At 40.8% G+C, this 13008-nt stretch overlaps 1 protein-coding gene across 1 annotated transcript in view; it reads right to left on the reverse strand.

Annotated features, from left to right (window-relative positions):
* Nucleotides 1–2607: 2607 nt before the first annotated feature.
* Nucleotides 2608–13008, reverse strand: part of oclnb (occludin b) — a 29669-nt gene continuing 19268 nt past the window's right edge. Inside the window, exons 5-9 of the mRNA XM_012858128.3 lie at nt 8235–8350; nt 7717–7821; nt 5791–5962; nt 5125–5166; nt 2608–3160 (exon numbers count right to left, since the gene is read on the reverse strand). Of these exons, the coding sequence (XP_012713582.2) occupies nt 3062–3160; nt 5125–5166; nt 5791–5962; nt 7717–7821; nt 8235–8350 (534 nt within the window). The 3' untranslated portion in view covers nt 2608–3061. The remainder of the gene's footprint in view (nt 3161–5124; nt 5167–5790; nt 5963–7716; nt 7822–8234; nt 8351–13008) is intronic.

Genomic DNA, 13008 nt, shown 5'->3' on the forward strand with positions numbered 1-13008 from the left:
GGAACCTGGCATTGCCTCTCTTATTATTCCACCTGGGGATTTTTGTGGTCCAATGCCCGTTGTCCGCGCCCTCAGTGCCGTATTACTGATGACCTTCTCTGCAAGATGACTCTGGGGCCCTGTCTTCCTCCTTGGAATCTGTTCCACTGGACCATGCCATCCAAGGCCCTTTGTACCGATCTCTGGTACCAGCCTAGAGATCGGTACAAAGACCTGCTCCAGATCAAGGAAACTGGGCTCGAGACCAAGCTGGGGCAAGGTCATTTCATCCCTTTCGAGCCACACAGTCTGGTTGGCGTCCTCCCAAGGCCTCAAAGGGCCGGGGGCCCCGCAGATAATGCCTTAGGGCCTATGGTCGGTTATTTTACCGCGGGACAGCTCAGCTTCTGGACTACCCACCCTGTCCCGGGGGTCCCATCTTCAATCCCGCTGCCCGTCCCTGGCCAGGTCAGGATGACAGTGATCCGCGACCCGGTGAAGGCACAGGCACGGAACCAAGAAATCTGCACCTTGCTGGCCAAGGGCGCTATAGTGCCTGTGGAACCCCAGCGGGATCCAGGGGACTTTCATTCCATATATTTTCTGGTTCCAAAGAAGACCGGGGGCCTACGTCCAGTCTTGGACCTCAGAGGCCTGAATGTGTACCTGAAGGCCATGCCTTTTCATATGCTGACCACCAAGGAAGTGTTGGTTTCACTTCCGATTGGTTCACTTCCATAGATCTCAAGGATGCTTATTTTCATGTTCCAATCACTCCGGCCCCATTGGCAGTTTCTTCATTTTGCCTTTCAGGGGAGGCACTTCCAGTTCAGGGCCTCCCGTTTGGACTTTCGCTGTCTCCCAGGGTGTTCACCCGATGTGTCGCAGCAGCCCTCTCTCCTCTGCAGGCGCAAGGATTAACGATCCTCCCGTATCTGGACGACTGGCTCATTTGTGCCATGACACGGGACCAGGCGGTACGAGATAGGCTCCATCATGTGGGATGCTTGGGCTTGCAGGTGAACACGGAGAAAAGCAGTTCAAAATTGAGAACAATCATTTCATGCCTATGTAATTTGTTGTTTCTAACTAAGGTTGCAACACATTGCAAAATTAAGTACACTGGAGTTACAGCAGGTCTTTTTCAAGGGTTTTGAGGTGGCCAGCCCCAGTTGCTAGTAGATTGGTGTAAAACCAAAAATTACCCAGAAATTTATAGATCACTTTTCCAGGCTTTAAAAAGAAAACTGTGCATGCTCATATGTGATGATAACACTCAAAAACATGAATAAATTGTTGTTGCTGCTGTGTAGAGAAGGTTCAGAATTATGAGTGAAATATATCTAAATAAATTAACTTGTTTCTTCATCAATTTTTATCTATTAACATTCAATATATGCCTACCTCTCTTAGAGCATAAAACAAAGTATTTCAGCATGAAAACACACAACAATGTTAATGTAACACTATACTGTATCATAACTACATCTCTGCTGTTTGTAACAAACCAAACCGTTTCAAAATTGGGTAAAAATTCGACTTGCTTGGATACGCAGCTTCCTAAGCTTCCAAGTCCAAAATGGCGTCCGCTAATATGTGAGCTCCTATAGACAGCAGCCAGCTGGTGCACCATAGAATTTTTTTCTGGAAGGCAATGTGTAGCAGAGCCATTTCAGGATGGCTGCAGCACAGCAAGTGAACACAGAACTTTGGAGACTATGGAGACTGGCAACCTGTCCAGGGTGTACCTCGCCTCTCGCCCATTGACAGCTCGAGATAGGCACCAGCACCCCTTGCCACCCCAATAGGGATAAGTGTGTTGGAAAATTGATGGATGGATGGATAATTATTTGGTCAATAACAAAAATTCAACTCAATATTTTGTGGCATAACCTTTGGCAATGACAGAGATCAAACGATTTCTGTAAGTTTTTATCAGGTTTGCAACACTGTAGCTGATGTTTATACATTGGTCCCAGCTCTCTGCAGGTCATTCATCAGGGGCCTCCGTGTAGTTCTGGGATATTTGCTCTGTTCTCATGATCATTTTGACCCCATGGGAGATCTTGCATGGGGCCCCTGATCGAGGGATATTATCAACGGTCTTGTATGCCTTCCATTTTCTTCCAATTGCTACCACAGTTCATTCACCCCACCCTGCTGCCTATTGCATATTCACTCTTCCCAGCCTGGTGCAGCAGGTCTTCAATGTTCTTTCTGGTGTCCTTCAACAGCTCCTTGGTCTGGGTTGAATTTGGAGTCTGACTAAGGCTGTGGACAGATGTCTTTTATAAGTAGACCTGATAAGTTCAAACAGCAGCCAAATATTACAATTAAAGAGTGGAGGACAAAAGAACTTCTTAAAGAAGTTGTAGGTCGGTGAGGGCCAAACCTCTCATATTCTCTCATAGTTGAAGTGCACCTGTGATGAAAAGTACAGACCTCTCATCTTTCTTAGTAGGAGAACTTGCACAATCAGTGGCTGACTAAATGCCTTTTCTGCCCCACTGTAAACCTCCCATTACCAATTAATAGTGTAATTTCACACAAAGACGATTACATTGCTTTTTTAAAATCAGCAATGATTTAAAAAAAGAATCCCTATGAAAGAAGGTTTTATAGTCATTGAATGGTATACAATTAAATTTATTACAGCAAGGAAAACACTTGATAGGCCAGAGATACATCAATATCCCCAAACATCTGCCTCTCTGTCACTGATGTCTGTCTAACTAAAATACTGTTACAAATCATCTTAAATTGAAAGCATGCACATATGGACAAGGATTACAAATATGATTTATGCCTCAAAGCTTTACTTTGCTAAAAACTATAAGATCTGCTTTATATTATAAAGAGAGCATCACTCCATGAAAATTAATAAAAAGAACTCAATGTGTAAATCCAGATTAAAAGCTAAATACAGTAGATTTTATACACAAGAACTGCACTCAGAAAATATTCTTCATGCAGAAATACAAAATCCAGTTTTTAGTCAATTCTGCTCTTGGGAATATAGTGACTGTCTTGGTTAAGACATCCTTTATACAAGTATTCATTAATATGCGTCACAGAAGAAGGTTCATGGGCGGCGGTCGTATTCACTGATCTTGCTCTTGATGTGTGACAGTTTGGATTTCAGATATTTGCATCTCCTCTTCTTCATCTGGTAATCTGGAGACTGATGAGAAAATAACACACTTTAATCTTTTACAGAGCCAAGTTCAGCACTGAAATATCTCTGGCTTAAAAGAAAAAAAACTACATTGCCATCAGGTGTGATGGAACACCTTTGAACTGTTTATGTGGTTCCCCGTGCTTTGAGTTGCTGATTCATACAGGCATGCATCCAGTGACTGTCCTTGGCTAAATTAATGAGTGGGTCTCCTCCAACTGCAGGAGCAGGAAATTGTACTCTCCTGTGTTTTATTTATTTTTATTACATTGTTATTTATATTTTTTTGACATTACATGATTGTTGGCGTAATTGTGAAGCACTTTGGTAAACTGTTAATTTTAAATGTGTTATATAAATAAATATCTCATTAACATCTAGCCTTCCATGTCCTCTTGTCTGTCCTTCATACATAACTGCTCAAAAAAATAAATGTAATACTAAAATAACACTCCCTGGATCTGAATGAATTAAATATTTTATTAAAAACATTATTCTTTACATAGCTGGTTGCGCTGACAACAAAGAAAATATCACAATAGAAATAAAATTTATTAATTTATGGAGGTCTGGATTTGGAGCCATACTCAAAATTAAAGTGGAAAAACACACTACACCGCCAACTTTGATGTGATGTCCTGAAAACAATCAGAATGAGGCTCAGTAGCGTGTGTGGCCTCCACGTGCTTGTATGACCGCCCTACAACGCCTGGGCATGCTCCTGAAGAGGTGGCGGATGGTTTCCTGAGGGATCTCCTCCCAGACCTGAACTAACGCGGTGGTCTAACGTGGGGTTGGTGGATGGAGCGAGTTGTGATGTCCCAGATGTGCTCAATTGGATTCAGGTCTGGGGAAAGGGCAGGTCAGTCCATAGCATCAATGGCTTTGTCTTGCAGGAACTGCAGACACAATCCAGTCACATGAGGTCTAGCATTGTCTTGCATTAGGAGGAACCCAGGACCAACTGCACCAGCATATGGTCTCACAATGGGTCTGAGGATCTCATCTCTGTACCTAATGACAGTCAGACTACCTCTGGTGAGCACTTGGAGGGCTGTGCTGCCCCCCAAAGAAATGCCACTCCACATCATTACTGACCCACTGCCAACCCGGTCATGCTGGAGGATGTTGCAGGCAGCAGGAGGTTCTCCTTGGTGTCTCCAGACTCAATCACGTCTGTCACGTGTGCTCAGTGTGAACCAGCTTTCTTCTGTGAAGAACACAGGGCGCCAGTGGTGAATTTGCAAATCTTGGTGTTATCTGGCAAATGCATCCTGCACGGTGTTGGGCTGGAAGCATAAACCCACCTGTGGATGTCAGGCCCTCATACCACCCTCATAGAGTCTGTTTCTGATCGTTTGAGTAGACGCATGCACATTTGTGGCCTGCTGGAGTCATATTGCAGTGCTCTGACAGTGCTCCTTCTGTTCCTCCTTGCACAAAGGCAGAGGTAGCGGTCCTGGTGTAGGGTTGTTGCCCTCCTGTGGCCTCCTCCACGTCTCATGATGTACTGGCCTGTCTCCTGGTAGCACCTCCATGCTCTGGACACTATGCTGACAGACACAGCAAACATTCTTGCCACAGCTGGCACTGATGTGCCTTCCTGGATGATCTGCACTACCTGAGCCACTTGTGTGGGTTGTAGACTCATGCTACCAATAGAGTGAAAGCACATCCAGCATTCAAAAGGGACCAAAACATCAGCCAGAAAGCAGAGGAACTGAGAAGTGGTCTGTGGTCACCACCTGCAGAACCACTCCTTTATTGGTGGGAGGGGTCTTGCCTCTAGTTTCCACCTGTTGTCTATTCCATTTGTACATCAGCAGGTAATATTGATTGTCAATCAGTGTTGCTTCTTGAGTGGATAGTTTGATTTCACAGAAGTGTGCTTGACATGGAGTTACATTGTGTTGTTTAAGTGTTCCCTTTATTATTTTGAGCAATATATTATCAGGGTGGGTTTGCCTTACCTTTTTGAAGTTTTTGATTCGGGTATATTCATTTAGGGCATCCTGAAATTAGACCAATTCATCATCAGTGCCACAATATAGAAACATGTTATTTACAGACAACTTAGATTTTTATAAAACAAGATTAATGGCTGCTCAAGTACTATTTTGCTTTAATTTTAGTACTGTGGTTTTGGAATCAATCCCTGATAGAGATACTTAGAACACAAACACAAGTCTTCTAAATCAATTGTGCGACAGCCAGTAGTGTGTGTAGCTGTCATTGTAATTTTTAATAAATTAGAATATGTGCCTCAATGAGAATTGTTTGTCAGACAAAACGCGCCGTTTGCTAACCAGGAATAGACATGATTTTCAACATCCCACCATTTCTGTATTAAAATGTTTTTTTCATTATTAGTTGGATGTAAGACTGATCCTAAATATGTTTTTATTAGCTGCAAGCAGAAAATCATATTTAACAGAAAAAAAGGCATCAGTCCCTGTGTGGATGTATATAATGTGTTTCACTTAATGAATTGAGTTACTAAACTAAACTCTCTTTTGTACAATATTCTAATTGAATGGGTCTGTATATGCTGTTTTTCATGACTGACACCTTTAACATATTAGACAAAAGGGATCAAAAGGGTCACTTCAAACTGAAAAAATGCCCTGCCACCTCACCAGGAACTGGGGGCTCCCCTCAGAGTGCCTGTCCAGGTCTCCTTCCAGATCAGCCAGGTCCTGGTTGATGCTATCTAGCTCACTTTGCAGGCTCTTGTACTCAAGATGGTCCCGGTCAAACTCTCTTTTGTAACTTAGGCGCTCATGCTCATCCATAATGGAAGGAAACAAACTGTAAATGACAGACGGATAAAATAAGCTTTGAAGAATTTAACACGATTTCTAAGGTAACGGTCTGTTAAACCCTTTCGGTCAGCACTGTGGCTGAATGTCTTCCAATGACCGCACACTGCTGGGCGGATTTATTTGAGCTAAACACTACTCTATAAAGCAACATGATGTTCCTACCATGAGTAAATAGCTGCTGTAAACATTGCTTAGGCACAAGATCACTCCATCCACCCTAATGTTAAGCCAAATTAAAACTAAAGTCCCATACCATGACCCACATATCTAGTGTATTCACTTTGGCTAACTGGGTCTAGACAAACGCCTGCAGGAGTCAATCAGTTCAAATGTGTGACAGAAGGAGCAATTGCTGCAAAGTGAGTGACTCGATGCCACGGCCTGAGCTATTGCATTCTGCTAAAACAAATATCAAATTGGAATCCATATAATTCAATTTGAATTATCACGTCTCCCCTCATCTTTGTGATGGGCTATGCGTCAGTCTGTGACAGAATCTATCAATCTGTAGGCTTGGGTTGATGGGTTGATCATTTCTATACCTACATCAAGTCTGTCCATTTGTTGTGTATTGGAGTTATATAAATAAACTTAAGTGAATAAGATAGATTTGTATCACAGGAGAAGCAAGGTTCCATTGGAGGTCAGGGTAAGGGAGCACCTTGAGAAAAACTTAACACTTGCCAAATAAAGCTTATTTTGATTGTAGTAGCTAGAATTGGACAAGTTTGCATGCTCAAATATAGAAGTTTAAGTTGTTGTTTCTTTTTCTAAATTGCACTTTGTTGGCGCTGACCTGAAGGTTAAACTCTAAACAGTTTGAATGCAGGATGTGTGGGTCTGCATAGATGCTTGCTCCCACTTTCTTGACTATAGACCAGTAAAAATCCTAGATGAAGGGAAGGTCAGTACTCTGCACACCCAATTGTTTAGTTAGTCTTGACTCATTCTGTTTCATGGATGAGCCAGACTACACAGTAATGGACAAACACAGAACAGTCTGAATGATATTAATGTAGAAGATTGCCACATGCTCCTGTGGTACGTTGTGCTTCTTGAGTTGCCCCAGGAAGTCCAGGCTCTGTTGGGGCTTCTTCTAAACAGTGTCTATGCGTGAGGACTATCTCAGAGAAAGAGTGCAGAGGTAGGGGAATTCCTAGGAACAACAAGTGATCTACAGCAGACAGTGTTGTTGAGGATGGGTAAGCTTTAAGGACGTCCACCATCACCTCCACTGTCTTGAGCAGATTTAGCTCCAAGTGGTTGTGGCCACACCAATAGACCAGCCAATCTGGATCAGACTAATGACAGTAATCTGATCTGCAAACTTCAGTTGTCTCACAAACGGGTCTCTAAGGTGCAGGCATTTATGTGCAGAGAAAACAAAAAGAAGGTGGGAGAGAAACACTGTAGTGGACATTTCTCAGAATCAGCCCCAACTGATTTGGACTGCTGTGGAGCTCTTTCTTCGTCTGACACAGATTTTTCAGATGTACAGTAAAACATGGTTTATTGTTGCTTTATGTGCAAAAGGACTGCATGTCTTTGCTTATGCGAAAGCAGCTAAACCTAGAGTGTTAAATTGTTTTTTATTTTACGATCCAGCACAAAACTGCTCTGTTCCATGTACATATTAAATGCGGTAAAGAAATGCAAATGAAAATGTATTTATTGCCACCAACACTGATGATCACCTGTTTAACTACAGTTACACAATGAAAGTCTAAAATGTCCACTCACACGCTGAAATCTTCTTCTTCCAAGTCATCTCCAGACTCAAAGCCAGCATCATATTCCTTCTGCCTGATCTTAGAGCCTCCCACAAAGCTGCTTATGTCAGAGTCTCTGCAAACAGGAGTGATGATTTTTGATATTTATATTAATGACCCCCCAAGTATTCGGTTTTACAATATGTAGTTCTCTGCATTTCTACAGAGAATTACAGTAGAGGACATAACTTGTAAATGGAGTAAAAAGTAGGGATCTTCCTTCACCAGGTGTCTTCAACTCCAGTCATCAAGGTCCAGTTTCCTGGAACTTCTAGATGCGCCTCTGGTCCTATACACCTGAATCAAATGGCTGAAATGCCTCCTCAGTATGCTGTCAAGTTAATGACCTGATTATTTGACTGGAGCAACACATATACAAGTCGCAGACACTGGACCTTGAGGGCTAGAGCTGAAAACCGTTGCCCTAGACCGATGTGGTAATGAATACCTGAGTTTGAACCATGATAAAAAAATTGTTTCACAGCTTACCCTGGAAGGTAGAGTGGCTTGTTGTAGTCCGGCTTGTCAAGGTAGTCTCTTGAACCCCCAACTCTATCGTTGGGGTCATTAACCAACACCTCTGGTTCACCTGACACATTTTTCACCTGAAGTAAGAAATCTGAGTTACTGCTAATTCCAAATCAGAGGGTCAATGTAATACAAACTCAAAAATGATTCATTTCTCCTTTTCTAAAACACAAATGAAAATCTTCAAGTCATTTGAATTATGCTTGGTTCAGAAAGGCTCAAACTCAAATAAATACATTCTAAATATAATTGCTATCCTCTTATGTACCAATTTCATTTTAATGCCATAATTAATGTCATTAATTATTTTTCCTGTTTGTGATCATTTTGGATTTTGGGATATGAATACTTTGCAAAGATCAGTGCCTATTTCTAAAGTACATGAGAAAAGCAACTTTATTTAGCTTTCATTAATAGCTCCTGGACATATGATCTATTAATTTTTTCGTTTGATTTTTTAAATATTCTTTTAATCAAACACTTTTGTTATGTCAAACAAAACATACAAAACCAAATACATAACACAGAAGACAATATTAATAACCATATCTATGGGCATGTGGACAACTTACAGCATCTCGTCATATGGTTGTACATACATTTTATCCAGTTTGTGTTCATGACCTTTTAATCTTCAGACACTTAATATTCTCCCTATTTTTAAACAGGTGTGATTTACAATTGAGACAATACCTCAATCTTTCTAAAGTTACAGCTTCAGATAGAGATTTCCAGATCTGAGTAGAGGGGGCCCCTCTATCAACCCATTTGGTCATAAAAGCCTTTCAAGCCAACATCATGAGAAACTGAACAGTCTCATTAAGAGTTCTCAGGGGGTCAGGTATAAGCCCCAGCGGGCACATGCGTGGACTGAGTAGGGCTGTCTGTCCTATCCCCAAACTGATTTCACTGATTTCATTCTGCCTGTCAAAATACCCTGATGTTCTTGCAATCCCATAGACTGTGATATCTAGTGCCCTTAGCTGGCAACCTGGAGTGTACTTACTGTATATACAAGGGGATATGTAAACATTATGTAGAATATTGAGCTGCATTTCTTTGTACCTTTTACACATTGCTATTCTAAAGAGCAGTATTAAGATTTCCTCCCATGACTCAGGATCAATGGATCTTTTAAGCAGCATATTACAAGTTGTTCGTAAGTGTTTCAGTTTGTCTACCGTTTAGAGTGTGTAACTCAATAGAATCTAGACACAAACTGTCCACGTTTCCGACAGTCCAGTACAGTTCCTTGGTTGCTCCAGAGATCCGGTCTTGGATTTTACACAATGCCTGATCTGGAAATACTTGTAGAAATTTTGGGCAGGTATAATATATTGAGATGTTATATCTTCAAATGTGTGATTTTACTTTTATCCCACAGATCATACATTCTCCGGATACCAGCTTTTTGCCATGATTTAAGATTGAGACTAGCGCCCTCTGCTGTTAAATCTGGGTATTTACTAGAGTTGCAAGAAAGTTAAGAGCCTGAGACTTCCCAAATAGTTTCTTCAGAATACACCATGTCTTGATAACATCATTAATTAGATAATTGTCTTTAACAACAGGTGGCAGTTCTCCTGCATGCTTATCTAGTAAGTTTATAAGACAGAAGGGTTTGGTTTTTACTTTTTCAATCTCAAGCAAAGGCGTTGTAAAGTATCCATTTTAAACTTAGATTTCTGCCTGCCCAAATAAAGTCTGATATCAATTTATTAATGTCCTTAAGATCATTTTAATTCAAGAACACAAAAGCATAGACACTGGATAAAAAAAAAAGTGGAAGTACTACCATTTTATTAAGATTAATACTACCAAGCATTGAGAAAGGAAGCTTTTTCCAACTCATTAATTTTTCTTTTATGCGACTAATTAAAAGGGTTAATGTTTTCTGCATACAGCTGACCAATTTTGGGTGTGATTTTTATTTCTAAATACTTAAATCCTTTAGGTGCCCAGCGAAAGGGTTAACATAAACAAGGCTCGACCTGACCACTGTTAAAGCCATTATTTCTGACTTTTTAAAATTTACCTTATACTCTGATAATTACCCAAATTCTTTGATATATCCAACCAGTGCTGGAATTGATATATAATTGATATATAAGGATCTGACATTATCAGAATTTGGCGTGCTTTGGTTGCGCAGTGGTTAGCGCACACGACCCATGTACGGAGGCCTTAGTCCTTGATGTGGCCGACCCAGGTTCGAATCCAACCTGTGGTCCTTTGCTCCATGTCTCTCCCCTTCTCTTGTACCCCCTTTCCTGTCAGCCCACTATACAAAAAAAGGCACTAGTGCCGTAAAACCCTCAAAAAAAGTTTGAAGAATACCATCAGCACATAATAAAATTTGTGCTGTTTTGTTCCTCTGACATTTGTATTATCTGAGGGCTATTGCAAGTGGCTCTGATAGGCAGGTAGAACAGGAGACGTGAAAAAAGTCTCCCCTGACCTGTACGATGTGTAAGCTTAAATGGGGCAAAAGACCATTTGTCTTGACAAATGGTCTTTTGCTGTAGGCATCTTGTACAGGATCTTCTTCTTAGAAAACAAATTTTCTTAGAACTTCATGTCGAATTGGACTACATGAGTCCAATTCGACATGGTCGAAAGCTTTTTTTGGCATCCATTGAAACAATGGCGGCGGGTATTTGATGATAATTAAGACAGTTGATAATATTGATCAAGCGTCTTGGGTTGTTTGAGGACAAACAACCCTTAATAAATCCAGTCTGGTTTGTACTTACTATGCCTGATGCAACCCGCATTAATCTATTGGCCAACACTTATGACAATATTTTCATGTCTACTCCTAGCCAGCTTATTGGTCGATACGAAGAAGGCAATTCTGAGTCCTTATCTTATTTTGGTATTACTGTCATATCTTTGCCCTGGGTCGTTTAACATGGAGTTTGCATGTTCTCCCTGTGCATGCGTGGGTTCTCTCCAGGTACTCTGGCTTCCTCCCACAGTCCAAAAAAACATGACTGTTGGGTTAATTGGTCTCTCTAAATTGTCCTTTGGTGTGAGTGTGTGCGTGAATGGTTGTTTGTCCTGTTTGTCTCTGTGTTTCCCTGCGATACACTAGCGACCTGTCCAGGGTGTACACCGCCTCTCGCCTGTTGACAGCTGGAGATAGACACCAGCACAACTCGCGAGCCCAAAAGGGAAAAGCGTGTTGGAAAATGGATGGATGTGATATCAGCAATATACATAGTTCCCCGGAGACTTGAGTGTTCAAAAGGTGCATTAAATACTCTGTAATAATTTATTAATCTTGCCTTTCAAAACCTTAAAAAACTCAACAGTATGCTAGCCTGGTCTTCAGTTCATTGTTGTATATTCAAACTGTTTAGAAAGTGGCAATCTTTTAATTTGTCACAGTCAATCTCAGAGCTATACAATTTCTCATAAAATTGCCTAAATGTTTTAGACTGCCGAAATAAAGAATTTATGGGAAGCAGTGTTTGCTAGCCTCACCAAGAATTTGTATGGTTTATTGCCAAATTCAAATAGTCTTTGTTGTGTCACTTAACATGTCCCTGAAAGTCTTTAATTTCTTTATTATGTCGTCCGATTTTGATGCACAATATTCTTCTTCCAGTCTTTTAATTTTTATTTCAAGATCATTTTGTAGTATTATTCGTGTCTTCTTTTTACAGCTTGTATATGAGATTATAACCCCTCTGATTTAGCCTTTATAAGCATCCCAAACAGTTCTAGGGTCAGTGCCCTCTGTCATTGTTTTTAAATGCAAATCTGTCTGTTGTCCTAATAGTTTAATTAACTCGTCAGCCTGTAAAAGCCTGTTTAGCTTCAAGTAAATAGTTTGCTCTGGTTGTCTGGGCAGCTGCATCTCTAAACTAACATGGGCATTATCAGAAATGGCAATAAGTCCTATATCTGGCTTCTCCACTGGGTGGGCCAGATGCCTTGAGATAAATGTATAGTCCATGCGGGACACTGATTAAGGTAAAGAGGGAAATGTAAAGCTTTGTGTTTAAGCGTTTAAATGCCTCCAAATATCTAACAGGTTGATTTCCTCTAATGCGGTTTAAGCGATCTTGCACTTTTAGACTATTTTGAGATGGGCTCCTGTCCAAAAAAAGGGCAAAGATAGCAATTAAAACCTATCAAAAATGTTTGAGGAGTCCATTTCAACAAGTTGGTCAAAAAGTAAGCCAGAAAAATTATCACCATACACACTAGGGCTATAGATGCTACCCAGCAGAATAATTTCCCAATAAAGTGTTCCTTTGATTAAAACAATTCTCCCCTCTGGATCACTGTTACATATGTATCTGTAACAGCAAACAGTAGGTTTTCATGTATCAATATCATTACCCCCCCCCCCCTTACTTGTTGAATAAGATGCATAATAAACTCACGTTTTGAGTGGTCATGTGGCTTGTGTCTTTAAAATACTTTGACGTCGTCATTTTCACTGCCAAAAATATCTCTCCAGGCAACTAAAACTTTTCTGTGATTATATCAAACGATTTCTAGCTCAAGGGAAGGTGTTTCTTTTCAGATATTTAAAAATCACCACGGGTGGTGACAGCCTTTCAAGAGAGCTGACATCTTGCTCGGCGTACGCATGTGACTCTGTCCGTCTGTCTTCTTATTGGATGCGAGCGGTATAAACAAGTTATCCAGGGACATTTTAATACATATTTCAGTTGTTGCGGTGAATCACACAGTTAAATTGTTTTTTGAAATAGTTATTTTG

This window comes from Fundulus heteroclitus, unplaced genomic scaffold, assembly GCF_011125445.2.
Source record: "Fundulus heteroclitus isolate FHET01 unplaced genomic scaffold, MU-UCD_Fhet_4.1 scaffold_40, whole genome shotgun sequence".
NCBI lineage: Eukaryota > Metazoa > Chordata > Actinopteri > Cyprinodontiformes > Fundulidae > Fundulus > Fundulus heteroclitus.